Source organism: Barbus barbus (genome assembly GCF_936440315.1).
Source record: "Barbus barbus genome assembly, chromosome: 43".
Taxonomy (NCBI): Eukaryota; Metazoa; Chordata; class Actinopteri; order Cypriniformes; family Cyprinidae; genus Barbus; species Barbus barbus.
This window is the reverse complement of record NC_136721.1, coordinates 20,097,650-20,125,435: the sequence shown is the minus strand read 5'-3', so window position 1 is coordinate 20,125,435 and position 27,786 is coordinate 20,097,650. Positions and strand designations below refer to the sequence as shown.

General features: G+C 38.1%; 1 protein-coding gene and 1 long non-coding RNA gene across 3 annotated transcripts; one reads left to right on the top strand and one right to left on the bottom strand.

The window, feature by feature from the left end:
- Window positions 1-205: 205 nt before the first annotated feature.
- On the top strand, window positions 206-24,605 carry LOC306862583 (glutamate receptor ionotropic, NMDA 1-like; the record flags this gene model as incomplete). Of its 2 annotated transcripts, XM_079405470.1 has the most annotated exons (22): window positions 206-802; window positions 3,342-3,476; window positions 4,567-4,743; window positions 7,766-7,828; window positions 8,575-8,672; window positions 9,302-9,423; window positions 10,492-10,666; window positions 10,907-11,051; window positions 11,323-11,409; window positions 11,532-11,667; window positions 12,373-12,536; window positions 12,619-12,783; window positions 12,960-13,078; window positions 13,466-13,578; window positions 13,674-13,822; window positions 13,900-14,057; window positions 14,505-14,666; window positions 14,930-15,039; window positions 15,371-15,516; window positions 18,336-18,362; window positions 18,815-18,925; window positions 22,632-22,700. In XM_079405470.1, exons 1-22 carry the CDS (start codon window positions 554-556, stop codon window positions 22,698-22,700), a joined length of 2,880 nt encoding a protein of 959 aa, XP_079261596.1. In that variant the 5' UTR covers window positions 206-553. The 2 variants fall into 2 exon arrangements, with proteins under 2 accessions (XP_079261596.1, XP_079261597.1); XM_079405471.1 differs by lacking the exons at window positions 18,336-18,362; window positions 18,815-18,925 and having other exon boundaries at window positions 22,632-24,605.
- Window positions 18,288-23,784, bottom strand: LOC306862584. Its single transcript, XR_013783585.1, has 4 exons — window positions 23,519-23,784; window positions 22,848-22,923; window positions 19,695-19,818; window positions 18,288-19,201 (listed from the first exon to the last, which is right to left on the bottom strand). It is a non-coding gene; the product is annotated as an uncharacterized lncRNA (long non-coding RNA).
- Window positions 24,606-27,786: the final 3,181 nt, after the last annotated feature.

The window sequence follows — 27,786 nt, the reverse complement described above, 5'->3', positions numbered from 1 at the left end:
CTTTCTACCCGTTTATAAAAATAAATAAAACAATTCGCTCCAAATGAAAAACAATTCTAGCTCTTTTTTAATGTCAAGCTTGGATTGTTTGTGACATCGGAGCGTTTTAATTCTAGCGGAACGCCAACGCGAAAAACTGGAGGAGGTGCGGGGGCGCGCGTAAAAGAGCGCGCACAGCTGTCAGCACCAAGGACAGCGCTCCGCCGCAGAACAACAGCCGAAGCGCAGAGACGCATCACTGATTTCTGCTGCCAGCCTTCATGTAGTATGCGACTCTCCTGCTCTGCCTGTCTTAACGGGGAATTAAGTGAAAGGCTGCAGTGAATGCCGCTTCTCTCAGATGCCATCGCCTAAATGAACCGGGCACCATGTACAGATCGCCGCAGTGTGTGTGTGTGTGAATTTCGTACCTGGGATTTTTTTTTAGTCTAAAACTGCAACGCTGGACATTGCTTTAATTCTTAACAAGCGAATAGCTCAATCAAGAGCCTCCGGCAGCACTAAAAAGGGAGGACACTGGGGCTCTCCGTGCGCTCTTCTGACCCTCCACACGATGCGTCTGCTTCTGCTGGCCGCGTTATTCTCCTGCTCCTGCGTGCGGGGCGGCTGCGAGCCCAAGATTGTGAACATCGGGGCCGTCCTGAGCCAGAAGAGATACGAGCAGGTGTTCAAGGATGCGGTCACTCAGGCGAACCAGGTTTACGGAAGGGATAAATTCAAGTTGACCGCCATCTCTGTCACTCACAAAGCTAATGCGATTCAGATGGCGCTGTCTGTGTGTGAGGATCTCATTTCCAGTCAGGTGGGATTTTTAGTATCAGCGTTGCACTGTGGCATTTTCATGTGGCGAGATCCAGTATTAAATCAAATGGCTTAAGGGGTAAACATGTTAATGCAATATGCACCACTCAGCTTGAATTAATTTATTTAGCTTTCATAAGGCAGTGTTTTTTGAAGCATGATATTTTCCATTACAAGTGCCACTATTTAGGTTATTGAAAAGTGTTTCATTAAATATGCAAATATATTCATTAGAAAGAGTTACAGATGTACTGATGCCAACTGATCATTTCTAAACATTTATCGCACTGTAAAACTGCAATTAATAACCTATTTATCCTTTAAAAATGACTTTTGTTTAGATACTTTATGTATTCAGTTGATTTAGTCATAAGATATTTTTGACTTGAGTGCAATTATATGAAATGCATATTATAGGTTAGACAATTTTTAAATATTTTTAGACAAACTTATATACAAATATATATATATATATATATATATGTGTGTGTGTGTGTGTGTGTGTGTGTGTATACACACAGTATATGTATATGAAGAGCTCAGATGCAAAAGCCTCTAAATGCAGTCTGAAATTTTTCTCAGGCTTTTATGTTAATGTTCAGTTATTTAACTTTAATAGCAATGAAAACAGCCTATTTATTGCCATTAAAGTGAAATCACTGAACCTAAACATAGAAGCCAGATAAAAATGCTCATTTTAGAAGAAAATTTCAAACGGCACTTAGAGGCTTTTGCATCTGAACTCTCTCTCTCTCTCTCTCTCTCTCTATATATATATATATATGTATCTTCTTTATATAAGTATAAACACTATATAAATAGTGAGGGTGTATGTCATTTTAAAAAATGCTGAAAATAAAAGGAACCATTTTTACATATTCTGGCCTTAAAATATAACCTAATACTGTTGATTCACTCACATTCAATATAGTTTTTATTGGAATAATATTCCATTAAATTGGATGTTACAACATGAAGCCCATTTTTTAGGTTAGCCAACAAAACAGTTTTACAGTATAAGCACTGACCCGTGGAGACTTGGACAGTTGAACTTGGTTTGGATTGTGGCAGTAGATTGAGGCTACCTAATTCGTTTAGATGTCTAAACAGGACAGCCTGTCAGATGATGATCCAAGCAGGTCGATGGACTCACGGTGGGAGGAAAGGTTAATGTACTGTATCTGACCCCACAGAGCTTTGATGTCAGGAATGAGTGAGATGACGATGCTGGCCGAGGGCAGCAGCTGCAAAACAAACTAGGTGACGCATGAAAAATCAATGATTTTCAATGCAAGCCGTTTCTATTTTCACAAAGTATTACTGTGCTTGATAAAAATAAAGATGGGGCGGAAGGGTCAGCATGGCATCGTATCTGCAAACTGCAAAATGTCTTTGGAAGAGGAACCTACTGAAAAGTGCTAGAGACACACAGCTAATGTTCTTTATAAATACACCATATGAATACTAATGTTTACTATAAACACAGAATAAAGAGTGGAACTGCACAACCACATTTTCATTTTCTACCCATAAAAATTACATTTGTTGGTATAAAATAATGTAGTCAGGTTAATTTAATAATGTTACTTAATACTTTGATAGATAGATCTGCTCTTAAAACGATCACCACTCAGTGCTAAGTTTTTTTAATGCCATATAGCCTGAGAAGTGTAAGAGGAGAAACCATGATGGACTGCAGTAGCAATGCCCTGCATGAAGTGTAAATGAGAGACATTTTCACTACTGAATAACTACTGTCACACTCGTGGGAGTAATTCTGCCTGATGCTTTGTTTCATTAAAAGCCTGCACACGCAAAAATCACATTATGCGGTTCCGCTTTAAGTGCTCTCTGGGCCGGTGATGTCATTACAAAAGTGCTGAGGTAGAAGTCTGTCTCAGGCCTGGATACTGCACTGAACAAAAACTGGGTTGAACATGAATCTCTCTCTCTCTCTCTCTCTCCCGTCCTGTTCATGGTGCTCCTTTGTTCGTTCTCTCACTAATATTCACACCAACCTCCCTGGTCAACCCAGTGTGTGTCTAGTGCATATACCTTCAACAAATTTGGGCCGTAAGGTTGTGTAGTTAGCAGGATGTCAGGATAATTGCTGAATTAATTTCTTGGTTATGTGAGATTCTTCCATGCGAAACTGCTGTATCTCTCAGTCTTAGCGCCTTTGGCACAGTGATGTCTCTGCCCACTCTGAAGACATTCTGTGACAGATGGAGCCAATGTCAGAGGGTCTCTCTGGAAACACATAATGTTTTTCTCCATTGTTGTTTTTCCTTCTTAATACAGCATATTTTTTGAAAAACAAAAACATGTTTATATAAGCCAGATTCCTCTTTGTCTCTTATGCTCCATTGAGTCCAACCAAACATCCTTCATCATCAATCAATCAAATTGTCAATCTGTCTGACTGTGATAGATTTATTCACAGAATGAGGCCAGATCCATGAGTCATAGAGATCACTCCACTGTGATCCAATCTTGACTGCTAGTTTGAATTTAAACCAGTTCTGGGATCTTATTTGCAGGTGTACGCCATTCTGGTGAGCCATCCACCACAGTCCAATGACCATCTGACGCCCACTCCGGTCTCCTACACTGCAGGGTTTTACCGAATACCTGTAGTAGGGCTTACCACCAGGATGTCCATTTACTCAGACAAGGTGGGCTGCAATGAGAGATAAATTTAATTATTCGCTTTCACTATGAAACATTTTGGGTATTGATGAGTGTTTATTCAAGTATGGAGACTAAATAAATGTCCATACTACGACTAGTTTAATTAGTCTGTTAACAAAAATTACAGTAGTGCAGCTTGATTGGAGAAATATTCTGACATTAGTTTTAGTTACTCTATCTGTAAGTTCAGTTGTTATGCTAGTGGGTGAATCTTTTTATGACTGATTCAGTGAATCAATAATTCAACTGATTTGTTTAAAACACTGATTGATTCAAGAACAAAATTAGTGGTTGTCATTGAATCATTCATGAATGATTCATTCAAATCATTCAAAGGAACAAAATAAAGTGACTGTCTTCTTGCTACCAATTTGTTCAGAAATGCTGATTCATTTAGTAATGAAATAATTGACTTGTTTGTGAAATATCTATATTTTATTTTTTATTCATTTTCACACAATAATTACTGAAACAGATTATCTTAATTTTTTTAAATGTAATATTTTTATGATGTAATTTTATAAATACAAAACAATGAAATCTATAAAACAGAACTGAACAATCTATTTAAATAAATAATGACAAAATCCTTAAACTATGGAAGATTGTTTCTGCTACAAAATTTAAAATAATAATAATAATAATAATAAAGGTGATTACATCTTTTTATCTCCCAGTTTCGACTTATTTTTCCTTTCAGAATCGTGATAACTTACAAGAATTACAATAAACTCGCAATTCTGGATGAGTTTAGCGCAAAACTCACAATTCTGTAAAAAAAAGAATTGTCAGATGTTAACTCGCAATTATGAGTTTCTTGTGATTTTAGGTTTATATCTCGCAATTCTGAATTTTTTTCTAAAAATTCCAAAAAAAATTCTGAATTGTGAGATAAAGCGATTCAATAAAAATTTTTAAACGATGTGTCCCAACTTTCTTCTTTTTCTGTCTACCCTTCTACTAGTAGCCAAAAGAAAAAAAATTGTATAAATAAAAAAAAAAAAACCTGTAGTTGAAGAAACACCTTATCAAAAACAGTAATTTTAAACTTTGTCTCCTACTTCTTTTTTCCAGAGCATCCATCTCTCATTCCTCCGCACAGTGCCACCCTATTCCCACCAGGCACATGTGTGGTTTGACATGATGCGGGAGTTCCGCTGGAATCACATCATTCTAATTGTCAGCGATGACCACGAAGGCAGAGCGGCACAGAAAAGACTAGAAACACTTCTGGAGGAGAGAGAGACCAAGGTAAGCTATTCCCAGTTCAAGGATTCCCAGTGCGTGCTTGTATGCAAGCGTGTGTGTATCAATCGCAAAAGTCTTCTATGTATGTAACTGTTTTACTTTTTTGTCATGTGATCACATCTCTCATGCCATGTTGTAAATGTTGGCTAACATTCTAAAACCAAAGGCGTCAGCCATGTCTAATGTGGTCTGATTTGACTTAACGTGCGTTATTTGCTCATTTCATGTTGCTTTCTACCATAGTCAAAAACTCCTGTCTATCCACAACAGGAGCAAAATGAAAACCTTAACCTGGGGCGTTGCAAAGCATCAGTGACTTTTTGAACATATTTATGCTGTGTTTATACACTGGTATTTTTGTAGCCTTGAGCCACAGATATGATCCTTGCAATTGCGAGTCTATCATCAGTGTCTCATGAGGTGCTTTAGAGCTGTGATTGCTTCATAAATACAGTGGTGCATTGTGGGAATTTTGACCTTGCAGAGGTTCTGCACAATTTCCTTGGGGATAAAAGCTAAATCACCAGCCCACATCCCCCCTGCTCAGCACTGAGGTAATTATTGTTGCCCTCATTGCTGCGAGAGATTATTAACAGTGAAACTATTTAGGTATGGTGCGAATTGAGCTATATACTCACAGAGATGCTTTTGCTGCTGGAAGCTGCTTTATTTTCATTTTTCTTCTTCTCAGTATTATTTTTTCGAGGGGTCACCAGTGGCTATCGTAACTTACTCTAGTCCTGTAAAGATAAGACACAACCAAAGAAGAAAATACACTTAGAAAAGGTGCACATATGTAAGACACATAGATGCATAATTTATCTATTTTTCTAGTGATAAAATCACATTTATGCATGTGTGTGTGTATATATATGTGGAATATGTGAATTACCATGTGACCATGTGAATAGGTGTCTTCTGCCACAGAATATTTTTAAATGTATTTTGTGCATTGTACTACTTATTATATATTATTATTATTTTTAAAGTATTATTTTTAAATGTGCCACTTTCATGTTCTTAAATGACTTTAAACTTGTTTGCATTTATCTCTCTAGTTCTTTATTATGCCCATGTAAATCACAGATGTGCTAAATAAATAAATTTGCCTTGTCTTGCCTAGGTTTTAAGTACGAATGAGTCATTGCTATTGATCATGCATGAAACACCTCAGCTTTATGATTTATTGCAATGTGAAATTAAGTTTAATTCAGTTTTTTTTAAAAATTAAAATCACATTTTTGTTTTGTACATTTTGTACATCATAATGACAACCTTTAGTTAGTGACCACAAGAGTGGTCATACACACTGGAGTCAATTTGTTTAAACCACCCAGTGTTTCCAAAAAAAACATTACTCCAGATTTTTTTAAACATTGCAAATATTTGCATAAAACTCTTCATTTACTTTTAAGCTTCTGAAAGTAAAGGTGGCTTTATTTGGCCTTTTATGCACTGCTATTGAAATTTTTAATTGCCTCGTGAATCATAGACCTGGCAGGCATTTTGTGGTGCTTGTGTTATATGCATTTGTATCAGGCTTTCTATTTTGTTATCTGAGGTGCGACTTTAGAATTCACAACATCAGGCTCTCCACATTTTCAGAAAAAAATGACCAAAAATTGTGGTACAGCACTTTGTCACTCAGACCGTACCCTAAAAGAAACATCTTTATACCTCATACCTTTTAAGGGGAAAAGGCATAAAGGTGTATATTTAAGCCCAGAGACAGACTAAAGGTATTTTTTTTTCTGATAGTGTAATTTTATCTTTTGTCTGACCATTTCTAATTTATGTTTGAAAATTGTAGCTCCTGCTTTCAGGGTGTTTTGGCAATTTTGTTCCCACTTGTTCTCATAATCTTTATTGAAAATGTAACTCTTCTAATCTTTATTGAAAATGTAATAACTTGTTCTGAATGTCGTTGTGCTTTTGTTACTAACACAGCATGAGTTACTGGGTAATGTTAATCAAGTAGTTTTAGCAACGCCAGTTCACACTGACTGAGAAAATATATATTAATATTTAATAGTTATAGAGTAATGAAAGCAAGTCCAACATGATATATAAATAATGTATATTTATAAATGTATATAAATCAGACAAGAAAGATCAGCAACTGCTGCTTGTCTAAATAACAGTGCTGAAATTTCACATTATTTTATATTCTAATGCAGATCGGACTCAGAGTCTATTTTTATGCACTATGCACCAAGGATCATTTTCATATTCCTTCTACTATCAGTTTACAAGAGTGTTAGATATAATGAGCTATTTCCAGCGAATGCACAGCAGGGGTTCATGGCGGCAGCATGAGTTCGGTTTAAGAGGTGCTCTGGAAAGGCCAGTGTGTATTCACCTTTTTAATTTCCTTTGAGGTGCCATAATGAGCAAATGCCACGACATGCATATAGGTCACGCATAATTTCAGCAGCCTGAAACGAGAATCGCATGAGAGCGTGCGTCCAATCTATCTCGGTTTTAGGGAAATGTTGTGTGTCTATGCAGAGGAAGGTTTATTTATATCACTGCAAAATGGCACCGTTTGAGCCAGGGTTTCCCCCGAGGCCACTGCCCTCAAAAATACAGCAGAAGTCAAGATGGTGCAGGAGAAAAGTTTAGTTAGTAGTTTGCTTCAGCACTCAACAATATCTGCATTATTATCGAGCAATTTGTTAAATTGGCAGCCGGTCACAGTAGTCTGTCATTTTTATTGGATTTAAAGTAACGTTGCATCAATAATTCAGAAAGCGCTCACACGCCGCTGCAGGTAGCCAATCAGGATTGATGGAAAAGCACCACTTGGTTCCTGAAGTTTGAAATGTTGTCGCACTTTGCTAGCTTTGTTTAGGTCTGCAATTTTATGCCAGATGGTCTATGATGTTTTTTGCAAGTCCCAGTCTTAGGAATTCAAATTTGGAGCAGAAAAGTAAAAATTTGTTGGTTGCTTTACTGCCCACCATTTTCAACTGTTTATAATATTCTTCTGTGTCTGCATATTTTCTCTGTGCACATTACTCATCAGAATAAAAAAAGGAACTATGAAAACCAAGACCAACTGTCCTATGACAACAAGAGAGGACCTAAGGTATATTTGCATGGTCAGTGCACGCCGCCCTCCAAAATCTTTAAACGTAGCTACTAGAACAAGCCCAACCAATCACCGGCCAACCCAGAAATGCCCTTCTCTTGGTAGCACGTGTTTCTTGTTACGTTGAGACGTTACTTTTCCCTTTTTTTATGATTTAAATGAAGAATGGATTTCTTTTGAACGATTATTATTTCCGTTTCAGAAAAAAAGAAAAACGCTCCGCTTCTTTCATTACCATTTTTTCCTTTTTAATAAAGGATGATGCATGATTCAGAATTTTTAAAAAAAGCAAGCGCATTCTTTGTGGAGATCCGATAGTTTGGGACACAACACTCAGATTCTACTTCCTATTGCAGCATCCCCTCGTTGCTCTTTTTTTCTAGACTTTTTTTCTTTGGGGAAATGACTTCCTCTCACCTGCCACACCCCTTTCCACCTGGTTTTAGTTTCCGGTTGCATCGGTCTCACTCCCCGAAACCTCTAACATGCACGTCCTTCTCTGAAGCCTTGATAACCCTCAGTTTGCATGCAACAATGCCGAAGTTTTTTTTTTAAGCTTTTTTATACTTTTATTTTTCATTTTGAAGCAGTTTCCCTGGAACTCTATAATTTCCCCCCTTTTCAGCCCTAAAAAAAGAAATAAAATAGAAACAACCAAACCAACCAAAAGTGCTAAATGAGGCAGCATGGTGCAGTTACGGAAGTAAATAGCCTCTTTGACTGATTGTGTACCCCAATCTCAGGCCGAGAAAGTGCTTCAATTCAACCAAGAGACTAACTTAACTGCCCTGCTCCTGGAGGCCAAAGAGCTGGAGGCCCGAGTGATCATTCTCTCTGCCAGGTAAGAGCTTTACTGCATGATGTTATCTCAGCAGGGCACCAAAACCTTTGCACTTCACTCTTCACTGTATAATTACCTGAAAAAGTTAAATTAATCAGTCAGTATTCATTATTCGTTTCACCCTGCTGAATAGACCACCATATGTTGTGTTTTGGTTGCTTGTGTTTCTTAAAAGAATAGTCTAGGTTCAATATAAGATTAAGGTTAAATCAACAGCATTTGTGGCTTAATGCTGACTACCACAAAAATAAGTTCCACTTGTTCTTCCTTTTCTTAAAATAAAATAAACAATTACTTTTTCGGTTATATTCACTCTAACCATTTTGTTTTCTTTTTTCTTGTAATCAGCATGCCACAAATGCTTTTGATTGAGTTTAACTTGTACTGAACCTGGAAAATAATTAGATTAACAAGCAAGACTTGGCAACAACTTCTGCAGTACCTGCTATGCTGGTCGACCGGCACAAAACTAGCACTAACAGTTGGTCTTTTCAGCAGGACAGACCTTAGAACACATTGAAATAAATAATACTGAGAAGTCAAAGCAATGGCTTTACAAAACAATTTCATACTTCAGTAAGCTTCTCGTATTTCTGTCAGCGGTTGTAAACCTGTCTGTCTGCCTTTAGCGAGGAAGATGCAGCCGCAGTGTACAAAACAGCACGCTTCCTCAACATGACAGGCTCAGGCTATGTATGGCTGGTCGGGGAGCGTGAGATGTCCGGTAAAGCTTTGAGCGAGGCCCCTGACGGTACGTAAACCCACCTTAGAACAACTGAGACAGGCAGAGGAAAAGAAGCCATTTGTCTCAGTTTCTCTGTTAAACTAGACTAGAGAGGTTTTATTGATGAAGCGAGTAGTGGATGTTAGTGCGTGTGTATAAATTAACCGTTTAAACATTTAAGCACTTCATGTGTTTAAAGGTTTTAAACGAGTCACTTTAGATTACACAATAATGGTTGCGTTCTCAAGTTCACTGGCAAGATTAATTACAATTCTGAACTTAACATTGACCTCTAGAGGTTTAATTAAGAAGTTACCATAAAAATGTCATTGACATGGTTTTTTATTACAAATGTGTGTTAACTCATAGAGTGTGGTTTTATCATATTATGTTATTATATTAATAGTCTGGCTTTTGTGAATTTAAAAAGGGTGTTTTTTTCAACCCTCCCTTTGACGTGTTTCTGGTATTGGTAAGCTATAAATGGCCTTTTATGTCCCAGCCACTTCACAAGTCACAAGTTTTTAAAGTTCACACTATTGTTGCTGTTGCTCCCAATACACTTGCTCACCTTTTACCCTGCCAGTGTTTTTCTTGTCTTTGTCCTCACTTATAAAAGTATTCACAGTAATCTTTTGGAGATCTCTTATAGAAATTGATCTTTCAAACCCTACTCCAATAACAACAAAAACTCAGCTGAAGTTGGATTTATGTATGAAGTATACATTAAGTCTGATATATTTCATCAATCAAGTGTGTGTTAGTGTCTCACAACTGGACAGGACTTACCACAGTTTGGGCGGAGGTGGCGCTAGTGGGTTCAGTTTAGTAAATCCAACCTCAAGGGTCAAAGCTTGCATTTTGGGCAAAATGCCTCAAGTAACATGTCTATGAAGAACAAAACATCAATTTTACATTCCGATTGACTACTGCCAGTGGAAAAAAATCTGACAAAACATGACTTGACATCTGATTTGAGAGTTATTTACCCATGCTAGCTCAGAGGGTGACCCTATGGGTTTTTTTGTGTTGGAAAAGGCTCCTAAATGTCAAGGGCGAACAGCTCACTGCTTAATTTTTTACGTCAACACATAGGGCTGATTGGCCTCCAGCTCATCAATGGCAAGAATGAGTCGGCGCACATCAGTGATGCTGTTGCTGTTGTAGCACAGTCTATCCAAGAGCTCTTTGAGAAAGAGAACATCACAGAACCTCCAAGGGGCTGCGTGGGCAATACCAACATCTGGAAGACCGGGCCACTCTTTAAAAGGTCAGTATCACTAAAGATCATGCAGCTGACCTGTTTAATTTGATTTTGTGTTGATTTATTATTTTTCATGACATCGTGCTTGAGGGGGCATCGGTGTCATTCTTTGATGGATTTTGACAACCACAGACTGTGATCTAATGCACTGTCACAACAAATTATATTTCATCTATGCATATTTTTCATGCATTACATTCACATACAAAAAGTTACTCACAGGCCAGTACTGGCTGTGCTCCACAGGGTACTGATGTCTTCCAAGTACCCAGAGGGCCTAACTGGACGTGTTGAGTTCAATGATGACGGTGATAGAAAATACGCTCATTACAGCATTCTCAACTACCAGAAGAGCAGACTGATTCAAGTCGGCATTTACAATGGAACACAAGTACTAGTCTTTTATTTCAGTGTTTAATTTATGATTTCATGACTTGGGTCCTGAATCTTGCATTAGTTCCGGTGAGGCATACAAAAATAAATTTGACAAAAAATAACCTAAAAACTCTAAGTCATAGTATTCCCATAATTGTATTCAAAACCAACCCTGTAATGGCACTTTTGGAATCTATACAAATTATTTTAGATTAGAGGTTTGAACAAAGATTATGATGATTACTATATGTCTGTTAATTATCTGCTATAATTATCTGCTTCATTAGGTGGTGATGAATAAACAGAGGAAGATTATTTGGCCTGGAGGTGAAACCGAAAGACCGAGAGGATTCCAGATGTCTACTCGATTAAAGGTACAGGCTTCACTACATCTATCAAAAGCTTGCTAATAATTTAGGGTCATGAATCAGAAATTACCTGAAAGTGATTGATGCCACATAGGAAATCTGAACAAATTCCCACTCATCTATTGCAGATAGTGACCATTCATCAGGAACCCTTTGTGTATGTAAAGCCAACTATGCTGGACGGGACCTGCAAGGAAGAGTACACACCTAATGGAGTCTTAATTAAAAAGGTGATCTGCACTGGACCAAATGAGACCATCCCAGGTAACAAATCAGGGACGTTTATGTCACTGTGCTTTTCTACATCCGCCGTCTGGAGATACATACATACATACATACATACATATATATGCAGCAGGTATTTATATATGTATGAATGTAGCAAGTGTGTCCGTGGTATGTGTGTTTTACATTGTGTGTGACTATTTTTGCTTAATGTAAAATGTACGCATGTGTTTTTTGTGTGTGTGACACTTGGGCTTCTGTCATAGCATTCTGCTTTGCATATAGTGACAGCTGACAGCTGTATATGTGCATTGTGTCGCAGCCTATATAATCTACAGGTAAAGTGTGAAAGTCAATATGGAAGGATTGTACTCCTTTTAGATGTTGATGCTCCTATCTGGCTGTTGTATCTGTCTGAGATCAAAAAAATACATGCATTCCAACCACAAGAGTTGTGGCTACTTCAATTCAGCCAGTACCATAGATGAATTGAAAATTAATTCACACAGCTTGTTAATATTTTATTCCATTACCAGCTGCAATAAAATCTATGACTGGCTGAGTAGCAGAGCAGAAGCTGAATTTATAGAAAAGGAATTGATCAGACCTCAATGCTGTCTAGCAGTTGAGAGCATACACCATCTAAAAGAGAAACACAATCTCTGAATGAGCGAGTGATTTTAGCATTGGAGTGAGTGAACAGAGTTTTGGGCTGTCTAAATATTGACCTTTCAATTTTGTCAGATGAAATGAAATTTCAATTTTCTGGTTTGGTTACAGGACGCCCAATTGTTCCCCAGTGTTGCTACGGATTTTGTGTTGACCTTCTGATCAAATTAGCAATGACCATGAACTTCACCTATGAAGTACACCTGGTGGCTGATGGGAAATTTGGAACACAAGAAAGAGTAAGCACACTTTCACGTTGTGCCAAATACAGGAAAGATGATTGTCATAAGATTGCTTTCTACTTATCTTTTGGTGATATAGGTAAATAACAGTAACAAGAAGGAATGGAACGGTATGATGGGCGAGCTCCTGGGTGGCCTTGCTGATATGATTGTTGCACCCTTGACAATCAACAACGAACGAGCCCAGTACATAGAATTCTCCAAGCCTTTCAAATACCAGGGACTGACTATCCTTGTTAAAAAGGTATGATTGCACTGCTCAAACTACCACATTCTATTTCTACTTTCATTTCAGATCATCAGTATAGCCTTTTTGAAAAGATCAGCATTGCTAATCATCACTTGCTACTGCAGCAGCATTGCTAGTACCTACCAGAGCTGGTGCTAAATTTATGTTAGTGACAATGCAATGTGTTTCAGGAAATTCCTCGCAGTACACTGGACTCATTCATGCAGCCATTCCAGAGCACACTGTGGCTACTGGTGGGTCTATCGGTGCATGTGGTGGCGGTGATGCTTTACCTACTAGACCGGTTCAGGTACAACAAGACGTTGTGTTGAGATGCACATATTGTTTGTTCTTTTAGGTATTTTGTTTCTCTCATTGAGATCATGTAGCACCTTTGTTTCAGGATTTTTCTACAGTACATGAGAGTGCTGAACACGTTTCATTGTCACTGAGGTGGGGGAGGTTGGGTGGCTGTACTCTGTGAGCCTGTTCTCTTTTCCCTCTCATTCTGTCTTTTCCTATCTCTGTCTCTTTGCCTTGCTTCACGTCTGTTATAGTTCTCTCTGTGGTCTCTGCAATCTGGCCAATGCTAAGTGACTCGGGATACTGGAGCACTTATTTATTTGAAGACTACTTATATGGGTTCTTTGCCTATTCTCTTTCTGATCATTTTCACTGTTTGACCTGGTTTTCCCAGCCCATTTGGAAGGTTTAAAGTAAACAGTGAAGAAGAAGAGGAGGATGCCCTCACCTTATCTTCAGCTATGTGGTTTTCCTGGGGCGTCTTGTTGAACTCTGGAATTGGAGAAGGTGATGTGAAAGTCAAACTTTTTTTATGATCATGTTTAATTAAATTTTACTTGACATATGTTTGACTACTACTGTACTTAATACATGTTGTCCAGGTGCCCCACGTAGTTTTTCAGCGAGAATCTTGGGAATGGTGTGGGCTGGCTTTGCTATGATTATAGTAGCATCCTATACTGCTAACCTGGCTGCCTTCCTGGTGTTGGACCGGCCTGAGGAGCGCATCACCGGCATCAATGACCCAAGGGTATGCTTCTCTAAGCACTTGAACTACCAAAGTAAAGCTTTTCAAGATGTATAGTGAGTTTGCATTTTTTTTTCCAGCTAAGGAACCCATCAGACAAGTTTATCTATGCCACAGTGAAGCAAAGTTCAGTGGATATTTACTTCCGGCGACAAGTTGAGCTGAGCACCATGTACCGCCACATGGAGAAGCACAACTACGAAAGCGCCGCTGAAGCCATCCAGGCTGTTCGGGACAAGTGAGTCCCTGCTGGGTAGACACCAGCAGGTCTGGCCTCATGGTCAGTCAATCTGTCAGTCAGTCTTCAGGGTCCTGGGCCTGCAGGTCTCAGGTATATAAATCAGTGTCAGCACTTACTGCACTAACCTGCGACCCTGGTCCACAACCCCACATAGGAGAGGCCCAGCTATGTGCCACACATAACATATATTAACAATGAGCTAAAGAGCACCTTTTTCAGGTTTTCAGCAAAAACGTCATTGAGGGAATCCAATGGGGGACAAATCTCCACTCGTCCGGCATTGGATTTCATTTGCCTATGAGGTGGCAGTCTAGATTTCTGGTAACACAAGTCGCACAAGAGGGGTGGGTGGGGTCGGGTGCCACGAGTGTGTTGTTTCTCACTGTATTGTTGCACCGTAACCCCCACCCTTCCCGTCCTCCTCCCTTCCCCCTGCCCCAACAGCAAGCTGCATGCTTTCATCTGGGACTCTGCGGTGCTGGAGTTTGAAGCCTCGCAGAAGTGCGACCTGGTGACCACGGGAGAGCTGTTTTTCCGTTCGGGCTTTGGCATAGGCATGCGCAAGGACAGCCCCTGGAAACAGAATGTGTCCCTGGCTATTCTCAGGTCTGTCCCAGCCGAAGCAGCATATCGTACGCTTCTGTATAGTTTTATGTTGTATAAAATCTCACCATTGGACACTTACTCATCTCTCTCTGTGTATTTCCCCTCTTTCATCCCTTCTCTGTTGTCTATGTGCTTGATCATATATGTGTTTGTGTTTATGTGCTGGTGGTTGTGGTGACTTTGTGGGATTTATCGGTACTTTCTACCAAAAACAACTTATTAACTTTTGAAATTCTCTTCCTGCTCTCCACCACCCATTGCAGTTCCCATGAGAATGGCTTCATGGAGGACCTAGATAAAACCTGGGTGAGATACCAGGAGTGTGACTCAAGGAGCAATGCCCCAGCCACACTCACCTTTGAGAATATGGCAGGTATGGTCCATTTCAGGTACAGAAAAACCTAAAAGAGATTGGACAAAAAAGGTACAGTAGGTAAGGCATTGGGGCCTTTTTTTGTCCAATGCTTTTAGTTGTCATTTTATGCTCACCTGTGTTGGTGTTCACATTTGTAACAAACTCATTAACCTTTAACATCCATCCATTTTGCATGGTTTTCAGCAGCAGGCCCCAAATATATGGGCAACACATGTAGGATTCCATCACACAGAGGCTCCACCCCCTTCTGCTCCTCAGTGGGTTGATTCGAAGAATACTGTGTCTACGTTAATCGTCTGACAGTTTCATTCATCCCTCTCATTCACAGGTGTCTTCATGCTAGTTGCTGGAGGCATTGCAGCTGGGATCTTCCTCATCTTCATCGAGATTGCATACAAGCGCCATAAAGACGCCCGCAGGAAGCAGATGCAGCTAGCCTTTGCGGCCGTCAATGTTTGGAGGAAGAACCTACAGGTAAGGTAGCTCTCTCTACAACACAAGAGGTAAAAAGAAGGGTGAACATGAGGGAATGACCTCCCAACACACTTTTACATAAGAATCACTTTTTGTACAAGGGCTTTAGTTCCCAATAATTTCATTTATACCTCTGCTAAAAACAGATCTTAGGTTGCACTGTTTGGTGACCAAAGGTGGACGATCTCCATTGCTTGTTCTTAGGCGTCTAAAAGGGCCTGAAATTGTCTAGGCTGCTCTGGTTCAATCAGCCTCCTTCTTCTTGTCTGTCCCAACAGGACAATAAGGAGAGCACAGGGAGTCAAGCTGTGGGTGCGGCTGAGACTCCATCTTTAGTATGTAAAACAAGCTGATCTTGTTGCCACACCATCCTTGCTATGCGAATCAGTATATTTAAAATAGCTGATATGCTTAGTTATTCACCAGAATATGAAGCTGCTTTCATGGCATGAACCACTTAAATGCTTCAAATCACTTAGTGTATCACAGTTAGCTGAAATAGAAATACCTGAAGATGATGTAGGCTGCCAAAATAATGTTTGTGATATAAAAAGGTAATGTTGATAAGGTACTGCTAGTATACATCATCAAGCTATGCTAAAGAGAACAGGAAGCTAGTAAAGAGTACTACTAGCTGACAAGAACTCTATTTTAAAGGTTTAAGAGCTATAAGTGATGCAATACAAAAAACGATGAGCTGACTAGGCTGTCTAATAGATGGAAATTAGCCTAATCTGCTTGCAAACTTACCTTCGTGGCTCACGGGCTTCCTTCTGCACTGAAGCATTACAGCTATCGATTTTTAACAAAACAGGCCTACTCAAATGTATCTAACCTAACTATTTTCACTCGTTATTGTCTAAAAAACAGACTGAGTGTTGCTCAACAAGGATTCGTTTTGACTTTCAATCTTAAGGAGACATAATGCCGCGAGGCTCCCGCGGAGTGAAGAAGAGATGGAGTTACGAACTTCTCAGACAGTTGAAGTGTCCAATGGATTTAAGAGATATGCTCTCAAGCTATTTTCAACATTTTAGATTGGTTAATAATTTGTAAAAATAACAGACCCACGTGGGGACTGACCAATAGCATTAATTTGTGAAAAAATATGAAATTAACAAAATTTGGATATAGGAGGTTTCCGCCCGACAGCGACGATATTATAGAAGTAAATGTTTCAAAAGCCCTATCCAGCACATCCATACTATAGTCTAACACAGTCCAACTGAAATGTCTGCTACAAACTCTTGCTCACCTGTGTGTCCTTTAAGACCGATGTTTTCTAGTGAGAAGTCCTGGGAGGTCTTCCCAGTGGGACTGTGATATTTGGTGAGGGGTGGGCCAGTGGGGTGGGAGCTGGGTAGAAGTACAGTGAGGCTGTGAGAGCCTCAAGCTGCTTCTTTATTCAAAATCACAAAAGGTCAGAACTGCTACAATAGAATAAACAGCAGTAGCAGTGAAAGGTAAGATCAAAGTTGCTTGTCTTTGTGAGCAGGTCAATTTACTGTCAATGTCTGTCATCTGCCTCACATGTATAATTGTTTCTGTATGTATATGCATATAGGCTCTTATGCAGAAAGGTCAAGCAAACACAAAAATACTTTAAATTTGGAGTCTAGAAATTGAGGGGTTGATTTAAATATAAAACATTAGTTTGTATGGATCATTCACTGTGGCATTTCATGTTTTTTGTCAGCTCTTCCTTTCTGTATAGGAATTTACACAACTTTTTTGATAGTGGTATCTTTGCGAGCTTGAGTACAAATATAAATGTTTTGTGTGACTACTTATATGAATGTCCATATTCAAACACCCCATTTGCACTTGTGTGTACTGCACCTTCATAAAGGGAACTTCATGTAACACACACTGCACTTCTGAATAACCTGCCCAATTTGCAATTTTGTCCACTGGGCTGTTGAATTTTTTTGTCCAAAAACAAGCTGCCCACATTACAATGATTAATGGTTGTCTCTTGGAGCAGAGCCCATTCAGAAGTGCACTGCCATCAGGAAAAAACTAATGGAAACACTGAAAAAAAGGATGATGCAAAACTAAATGAAGCGTAAATGTGCTCTCATGAGACACTATGTCAAAGCTTGCAGCCAGTTACGTGTCTCACTGTGCCGGTGGTCTATGTGGGTCCAGCATGCTAAATAGGGCTTATTACTATTTTTTTCTTTGTTAAAAGCATAAAATTGATGCAGGAAAAACAAGAGTGTGTTTAGCAAAGTTGTTCTTAGATTGCAAAAACATTGTGGTAAGTCAAAGTGATAGACTTTTTAATTTGTAGCAGGGGTCAAATGATATTCAGAAACTTTTAAAGGACCGCAACAAATGTGAAGATGATTCTGAGAGTTTCCATCACCCAAAGTCAACTTTATGCTCGTCCACATTTTGCTTACTTTATTCACACCCTTGCTCCTACTGCCCTCTGCATGAGTTTAAATGAAATTCACACCACATTTAACCCAACTCCCTGACACCCTAGAGTACATTACTTACTGTATGTATGTGTGGTGTGGATTTCCGTTATACCCTACAAATGTATAACGCTCAAAGAGGGTTCTTATAAGTATTCATGTATTGATCAGTATTACTTCATATCCTGTGCTCTTTTGGCATTTTATTGGTTGCTCTACTTCGCTATAAGAGTGTTGTTTTGTTTTGTGATATTACAGACTGCTTGGCTTTGATGTCATTATTTCCTCAGCAAACCCATTTTGCTGCCCTCTGCTTTTGCTTATGGATCTTAAAGTCATATGATCTTTAAAGCAAGTGGATATTCATTTATTTTTCTTTTTTCCTCCCCAATGCAGCCCTCTTCCTCTGTAGAGACTCAGGATGTAAGAATACCTTAATTCGACCTTTTCTAACACAAACACACCCAGTCTTGTGCTATACCTTCGTACCATTTGTAGAGGCCAGAGAGTAGCCGTGTGGGGCACCTTTGTTGGACAGTGGGAGGGAAGGGGGCAAAAAAGTCCCAATCTTCTTCTGTGCCTAAAACCACAAAGTGTTAAGAAGTAGTATTTATGAAACAGCACAAAACAGATGCCAAGGAAGATCATTTGGGAATTTGAAAGTCCTGCCACTTCATGCAACCATATCTGTTGCATCAGTTACTACCAATTCTTAGTCTCTTTGCATCAAACAAGTCTGACTTCCATTCATATTTATAGATCGTTGGGTTTAAGATTTAAGATTAGCTTATCAACGGGGAACAAGGGGATGTGGTTTTGGCAGTTGAAAACTAGCCAGAGAACATGAATAATTGTTCTACGTATATTCATTTTAGGATAGGAAAAGTGGTAGAGCAGACAGCGACCCAAAAAAGAAACCCTCTTTTAGGTCCATCAGTACCACCCTGGCCTCCAGCATCAAGAGACGTAGGTCCTCCAAAGACACGGTAAGGAGGTTAAGGAATGGCATCTCTTTTTATTCGGCCGGTCTCTCTTCCTCTTTCTGCGTCTGTCTTTCTCTCGTCCTTTTCTTCCGCTCCTCTCTCTGTATCTACTTTCTTCTGTCTTAAACGACATGTCATGTCTGAAACCAAGAGAGCCGCATTTCTCTCTGGTTATTCCTCCATTCCTGGCATCTCGGCCACGGCCACGTGTCTGTCAGTCAGTCATCGAGTCACCATCCAGACCCCATCTGTCAGTTAGGACTTAAGAGCTCAGCCATCCTTAAGAGTTAAGATGAAAGGTTTTAGGACCCAGTGATCAGGGAAAAGGTTCTAACCTAAGAGCTGTTCCAAGAGGAGGGGGCGCTGCACAATGCCTGATGTTTCTGGGCTGCTTCTCTCCCTATCGCAAACTCTGGATGTGGAGTGTGTGTTAGTGCGGGTGGACATGTGTGCCTCTTTTTGGTGGGATTTGTTGTGTGTATTTGTGTGTTTCTCATCCCCAAACCTGCCTGATGTTATTGATATGAACAGTTAAATCTTGTGATGTTTGTTTCCCCCGATGGCATGCTTTGGTGTTGTGATGTTTGATCGGAGCAACCGATACCATGCAGACTAACTAATTTTTTTTAAACAGCGGAACTTTCCTTTCAGACTTTGGAATCATCAATTAACAATGATTTTCTTTTGTACAACTGTTTTGTTTAAGGTCCTAACAAAGTTTATTTCAAGGAATGGGAATTTGAATATGAAAATTCTGTCATCATTTACTCACCCTCATGTTGTACCAAATCTGTATGATCTTCTTTCTGCCATGGAACACTAAAGGAGATAGTGGAATGTCCAAACTGCTTTTCTCCATTCAGTAATAGCAGACAGTGACCACGGGCTCTCAAGCTCTAAAAACATAATAAAAGTACCATAAAAATAGTAATTTATGTGCTATATTCAAAGTCTTATAAAGAAGTCATAAAACACGCAAGAACAAATGACATTTGATATCGATGGCATAAACCTGTCATGCAATATGTGTGTTAAATTTGAGAGCTAATTTTCAGCGAACAGCTCAAATTTTAGTCTGATCCTCCAACAACATTGTGTGGCTTTGGAAGACTTGGAATATAGCTTTAACAGCAAAATGATTATTATATCATTAATCATTACATAATTATTAATATTATTATATGTTATAAAATCACTGTGCTGCCATAGTAAAACCTTTCCAGATATGGATAAAGTTCTATAACTATATATACTTGTATTTAGTATAAACATAAACAGAATAATTCTTCAAATTTAATAACTGTTAATTTTGATTAACATTAATATGATTTGCTATGGCACCACAACTTATTAAATAAGACCTAAAAGTATATACATGATTGTTAGTTTTTTTTCCTTCCCTCCATTTTCAGAAGTATTTGCTATATGTTAAATTTTCTCACATTTTATTTAGGAATTATGTTACTTTTTTTCCTTCCAAAATGTTTAAAAAAATGGGGAAAGTGGGTTGGGGTGGTGAATGGTGAAGAATAGGCACAGCAATCCAGGTGAAAAGAGAAAAACAATAGTAGCCATCCACAGTGTTTAACCATCCTTTTATTTCTTGATATCAGTGTTGCCTCTCTTTCTATATAAGTGGATGTATATGGATTTATAACTGTCGACGTCCCCTACATGATGTACATGCTACACAGCCTCTCTCTTCCTCTGCAAGCATGCAATATATCTGTCGTAGAAGTAGAGACTGTGTTTTGGTTGCCTTAGTAGAAGTAGTTGCATTTTTTTGTGGTAGTGATGATACACACACTTTTTGTGTCTTTTGCTGATTCACTGTCTCTCACCAGGGGGCACTGTGGGCTTGATTTGGAAGTGCCAACAGCAAGCCTTCTAAGTGAACATAACAAGAACTCTTTCATGCTCTTCAAGGCTTGCTAAGGGATTTCTTGATGCAACACCAAGGAAGAAAAAAAATCCTCACGGTGTCATCAGAAGTATTGCTGAATAGATTTATTCTGCAATATGATGATGATGATCTTGACAATGAGAACTTTTGCCTTAAGCTTTGGCTTTTAGAGTTGTTGCATCATATATTGAGCTTATAAGCTTATTTATTGGCAATGGCATAGTAATAAAAAACAGTAAGCTATAAAAGAGGACACATGCTATAATTAGTATGGTAAATATTAAATTCATAATTAACATGTATAAATTGTTTATCAGAAATTTTATTCTGAAATTATTTTGAAACTAAACATCCAAACATTGCATGAGTCCTTGGTTTTTGCTAAACTCTTAAAATTTAGAACAATCTGAAACTCATTGCTGCTGTTTTTCCATCAATATATGTATTTTACTTTTTTTAAATGTATACATATCAGTCTTGATTAGCAGATCACCAAAAAAAAAAAAAAAAAGATTGTCTTCTCAACCAAAAAAGCTCTCTGTGCCTCAATTTCACAGTCTGCCACAGCAAGGAACAGCACATGAAATGATAATAAAGTAATAATCCTGTCAGATCAAAATACTTTGTTTTAATAAAAATGTCCTTGCCGTTGCAACATGGCAAGCCTCACTGAGAGACATTTTATAGCTTACAAAAACTGAAAGCAAAAAAAAAAAAAAAAGTTTTGTTGTGTTAATTGCCTTCTGACTGGGCACCTGCATGTCATTGAGTGTTTTGCCAACTCGGCACTGCAGATGCCCATGTGAGAAAACAGCTTGTTGCCCTTCTAACACGTCTAAGCTTGAGATGAGGAAACAGGAACTGCAACGGAATGAGAATTAAATATATATTACAAATATAAATATGCAGTGACCCAGACAGTATTTGAACATTTGAGCCAAGTTTAAAAATATAGTAACGTCATTGCATCAGACAACAAAATATGAAAGCAACTGGTATTTTGTCCATTAGCAAACTTTAAGAGAAATACTTTGGTTGTTAGGTTTTAATGCAGTTCTAAATGAAGATAGAAAGTATTTCTGGATACTTTCTGGACACTTTCTGGATGAAAAAATAATGTCCATAGTTAATGTTATGAACTACAACTATGTTTACTCTGCTAGGGCGCCAGTGTGAACGTGAGGGGATCTGATATCATATAGCCACTAGAAACCACATTGAGCCAACTGGGTTAAAAGCAACTGCAAATATAGCTTGGAAAAAAGGTCATTGCTTAACATCACTTGTTTGCAGATGCCAATTGGTTTATATTTCATTATATAATGCAATGACAGTCATATATTTTTAAATGTGTCGCAAGTGTCCAAATACATTTTAACTTTTGACCCAATAATGCTTATATAAATAACACATAGGTTATTAGGTGACCAGCAGAGCACCTGCTTCCTCTTCTTTGAATATAATTCTAAATACCACCTAAGGCAGCAAGATAGCTGAAAGAACACTTCTCCCACACCATTTAAATTTTTTATAACCTCCTTGTATGTAACAGAATTTTTAAGTGTTGCATTCAATTGTAAAACATAGCCTTTTAAATGTTACTGAGTCCTGGCCTGAAGGCAAAATTTAGTGCAATGACATCTGAAACATTCAATGGTTGAGTAATAGTTTTTGATTTGCATGCTACCTGCTGTCTTGGGGGTAAAGAAGGAAATTCCGTTCTGGGCTTTTGGGGAAGAGGAAAGGTAACAGTTGCACTAATTTTCTCTATCCTGTGTGTTTTCTACCTTCCCTCTCTTTCTACAGCAATTCCCACCCACAGACATTACGGGCCAACTCAACTTGTCCGACCCGTCTGTCAGCACGGTGGTGTGAGGCAGAGAAAGAGGGAGAGTTTAAGATAAAGACATGCTCATTCTTTAGAGACAAACTAGACGGAACTAGAGGGGAGCGTTGTAGTACCGCTCCTCTAGGATTTGCACAATGGATCCATCACGGACGAAAATTACTGAGCCACTTCACCTTTATGAAGAGCCAATGGGACCAGTTGGGACTTGATGGTGGACTGCAAGGGATGGCATGGCAATGCACTGGAGCACTGCGAACACACAGACCATAAAAACACATAAACACATACACGACACAGCTTGATGCTAAAATTACTATACACTATCATTCCATCCATCAGTACTTCTTCTGTATCAATTCTTTATCATTATGCAGAAATATTTCTTATTAGTATTAGTGCTTATTCTTATGTTGATTAAGTGATTTAAGTATTGTACAGTATAATTTAGAACAAAGAACAAAACATTTCATGACGCAAGGCCGATTCTATGGCCGTTATTTAGAGAATTAACTTGTTGTAGTACGTATGAGATTAATTATATTCATCATTTACATAAGATATTTATCTTCTTTACATTTTTTATTGTTTTATTTGCTTTCTGTTCATTGTTTTTCATTCTATGTCTATATAATCTATAAAGCAAAATGTCAGCCAATCAAGCACATGATCTGTGCTTTTTCAAATGTCATTGTCTTTTATATTCTAACATCCCTTTGCATGTAATATGCATGCAAATTTGTCCTTAAAGGATTATGGACAAGAAAAATATACAGTACCCCCCTCCCCTCCACACATCACAGAAAAGGTATTCAATTTCAGATTTAAAATGTGGCTTACTACTCACCAGTTAATTGCAAACTCTCCTTCAAACTCAACAGTTCTTCCTCTTTAAATGCTGTCGTTCTCAACTTCAGTCTGAAGGGTGCATCAAGGGGCCGAGTTTTTTCATCCAACTAGCACTTGGCATCTCATGCAAAATCATCTCTCTGTGTCAGATGACCTCAGAGGTCTTTTACATGAGAAAACCCCAAGTGTGCCCATTTATTTTCAATGCTGGTGCTGTAGTTTTGTATACACCTATTAGTTAGATGGCAAAACTGGCCCATTCCCAAGTTCTGGGGTTGAGAAACATCAACAAAAGCTGCACAAATAAGGACTGCTTACTGTAAATGTTCACTTAATGCTATTTATATTACCCATGGAAACTCCCCTATAAGAGAGATCATACCTAGCACTTTAATGTGAATCTGTCGGAAGCTATACGCATATGGAAATTATGCAATTTTCCAAATGTTGATTGTAATAATCATACTTGATATGAAAATGCACATTTGAGAATGCAAAATATGTTATATGTAACTGTCAGCTGTTTGAATTTAACAAAACACTCCTTTTCTAGTTTTCATATATCAAGAGATTTAGATTTGTTTCTGATATATCAGAGTTAAACTGTGTCAAATTAGTGCATATCGCATATATCTTCTGTTTACTACTATTAGCTTACACTACTTTAGGTTTTAGTCTTTTCAAACTGACAGGTCTATGTACAGTATGTTTTTCTCATTGGTTGGGTCAATGAATGTGGTTTGTACTTCAGAAGAACAATGTATTATATCTGATTTCAGGGCATGTAAACGCTGAATTCAGTTTGTGTTGCCTGGACTGCTAGATTGCAGATGATTTTATGAAAATGTTGAAAAAAGGGAGTGTTCTTATGAGAAACTGTCACTGTATATGACACACAAATACAATCAGATAAATTACGTCACACACATATCCTGAGCATAAGTCTTATTTTAATAAGTGCTACATCATGTTTCAGTTCATTTTAGATATTTCTTCAATGCATCTTGACATGCATTTTGTCAAAATATATACAAATAACATTTCTGTGTGCCAATAAATTTGTGCCATGTCAGTTGCAGACCACAACTAAGTGTCTTTTCAATTTTGTGATCATGGTATTATATTCACTATAAAAATATCCATAGATTTGATGTATTTCCATGATTCCTATGTACATCTTGAATATATATATATACATATGTACATCTTGAATATATATATATATATATATATATATTTATGTGTGTGTACCAAATTTTGAGCATAAATTTGTACCCAGAAGTGAGCAAAACTTGACAAAGTCTCCCAAAACCTTGTTTATATATATATAATATATTGTATGTAATACACATTGTATAAATGCAGATTTTTTCCTTATAGGGTTAGGTTATAAAGTGTATAACTATCTGTGTATAAAAACAACATGAATATATGCAATGTCCCCTGTTAGCTAAATAAACGTGCATTTGTAAATATGTGATTTATGTACAAATAGCGAAATAGATAATTCCTCGAGTAAAATCTCAATGTATGAAGACGTGCACAGAGACAAGTACTGTAGCAGATAAACACCCGTTCCACTTTGACTATCCATTTCCCAGAAAGTTCAATATTAGCTACAGTCAGTTCTGGAGAGGTGGAGAGATGCATACATTAGTCAGACGTCTACGTTATGGGCTGGGAGTAGCGGTCAAAAAATAGTGACTTGTTAATCTCTCATCTTGAAATTTAAAGTATGAGGAAACGCCTGGCAGCGTATTTAAGAGGCGGTATCATCATCATCAGTGGACACACTGTTCCTCTTCAAACACTGACGTTTGCTCCTATAGGTGAGTTTACTTTAGACTTTGTTGCACAAAACTACATGCTAGCTTATTTACTGAAACGTATCGCGAACTGTTTTTGAGCTGCTAAACTGTGTCACATCATCCTGCGACACGACAAACGGTTCCATTATCGTCAATATCTTACCTGCTCTTACTGGATCTGTGTTTATTCCACTGACTGAATGCAGGTGGAGGGATTCTCGCGTCTAAAACAAACATTTTATTTATTTTTTTCATTAAACGTTGTATTTCTCCTGCGTATATCATAAAAGTGAAAGACCGAGCAACATTTGTGGGAAACCAATTGGAAAAAGTTCAGTTTTTTTTAGCGTTGTTTACATTTACAGTTCCCCTTATTCAACAGTTTGCGCCAAAATTTGCTGCCATAGCAACATTTCTGCCATAAAATTGCCACTGTTGCCGTCACTGTCGTAAAAGTTATATTTTTAAAGAAAAAAGATATTTAACGTAACATAAAGATTCTTAAAGCGCTTACGTTGCTAAGGTGTTGCCATGGTGTCGCTATGAAGTTGCTAAGGAGTTTTGGGACTTCAAAGTCTGGTTTCTATAGGTAATAAAATGACAAATAAGTGTTTATATATATATATATATATATATATATATATATAGAGAGAGAGAGAGATTTTTGTTTTATTATTTATTTTTGTTGTTGTTATTGTTGTTGCTATTATTACTTGCACTAGACAGCTTAATCCATATGACCACTGTATGTTTCTTCTTTCAGACACTGGCTGGCAGGTGGTTGTGACAGTTACTCTGTGGGCAAGAAGCTGATCTTCTTTCTGCGACAATGGGAGAGAGAGAGGCATGCTTATTTTCACCTGTTGCTCCTGCTAGGGCGTGGATTAAACACTGCCTGTCCACACGCTTCAGGCCTAAACACTCACTAGAGGAGGGTTCCCAAAGTGACCACTGGTCATCTCAGCAATTTTGCACCAGAAAGAGACTTGTGGTGGCCCTTCTGGTCATTTTGGCTTTGGTAATCATGATGCTGCTCCTGCTGCTGAATTATTATTGTATTATGGTCTGGCACCTGTGTCAACATGAAGAGTCTGTTCTCCCAAAATTTCAAAACAACACACCAGAACTGGACAAGCAGGACTGAGATGTTACACATTTTGTTGTTTTTATTTTAATATTTGGTGCACCCATCTGGGATGCATTTATATGTTATGCTGCTGTGTTTTTTATTTTGTTTGATGAACTGAAATTACACTGAAATTTCCAGAGTGGACTATATGTGTGATTTAAGAAGGAAATTGTTCACACTGTCAGGTTACTCGGTTTGTGAACTTCTAGTTTTGTATTTATTTAAATGATTTCCTAAGTTTGCCATTACACTGAAAATTATGCCTATTTAAATTGGCAAAGTCACTGTATTTATCCATTTATTTAAATCTGTTAATCTTTATCTAGTGAAGCTTGAAATGTAGTTCAATACTTTTCATAAAACTGGGTTTGTTTAAGCATTGTGTGCTTGTGAATCTTTAAACATAAATGTCTTGTGAGAAATGTTGTTAATTCTCCTTTCAAGCCAAACATACACAGATCAGATTATCACTCAAGACATGCTTTTATTGAACAGACTGTATTGTAAACAGTAAATCAAAAACATAACCTTTGCCATATTTTTGACGCCTCATTCAATTTAAGGATGTGGCCTTAATTTAGTCATTCTGTTTGTCATAAAATAAGCATTACTGCTCATGCATTCAAGTGGACAGTAATCCTCCCCAAAATGTAGATGATGTCACACATTATTCTCCTCCCTTTTCAACACCAAACAGGAAATTCTTACAACACGTAGAGTAGCGCATTGTGGATACAAAGTAGGCCTGTAAATGCAAAGTGCCTCTGTTCTTGGCAGGAATTATCCTATTCAGAGCATGCTGTCTGCGTCAGCTTTTGAATAGAGGCAGTGGACATTGAAAGAAGAAAAACCTTGTAAATAAAACTGCTCTCCATCACATTAGTCCTGCTGCACAAGAATGACTAGATTTAGTCTGCTGCACTAGTGGACACACCTTTGATAGTCACATTTTAAACAGATGCTGGAAGAAGTTTTAGGAATGTTAACTCCCTTATTCTACAAAAAGGTTGTAATTAGTGCAAGACATATTGTGTTTCTACTAACAATCTAATCTATATTGATTATTATTTTAACATCAGCTATTCTACATCTATATTTCCAAATAGTCTTTATAACAATAAAATATATACATTTGCAAAACTGTTTTTTCTTATTATTCTAAAGAAATGTTTCTACTGTTGCTAACTGTTACTATAGAGGGGCTTCTTTGTAGAAGAGAAGTCTGTTCTCTTGTGAAGGAACTGGGTGGGCAAAGGGGTTGCCCTTGTTCCTTCACCGTCATTTGCACCAGGCAAACCCCAGCTTTACTGATGGATAAACTGCTTAAGT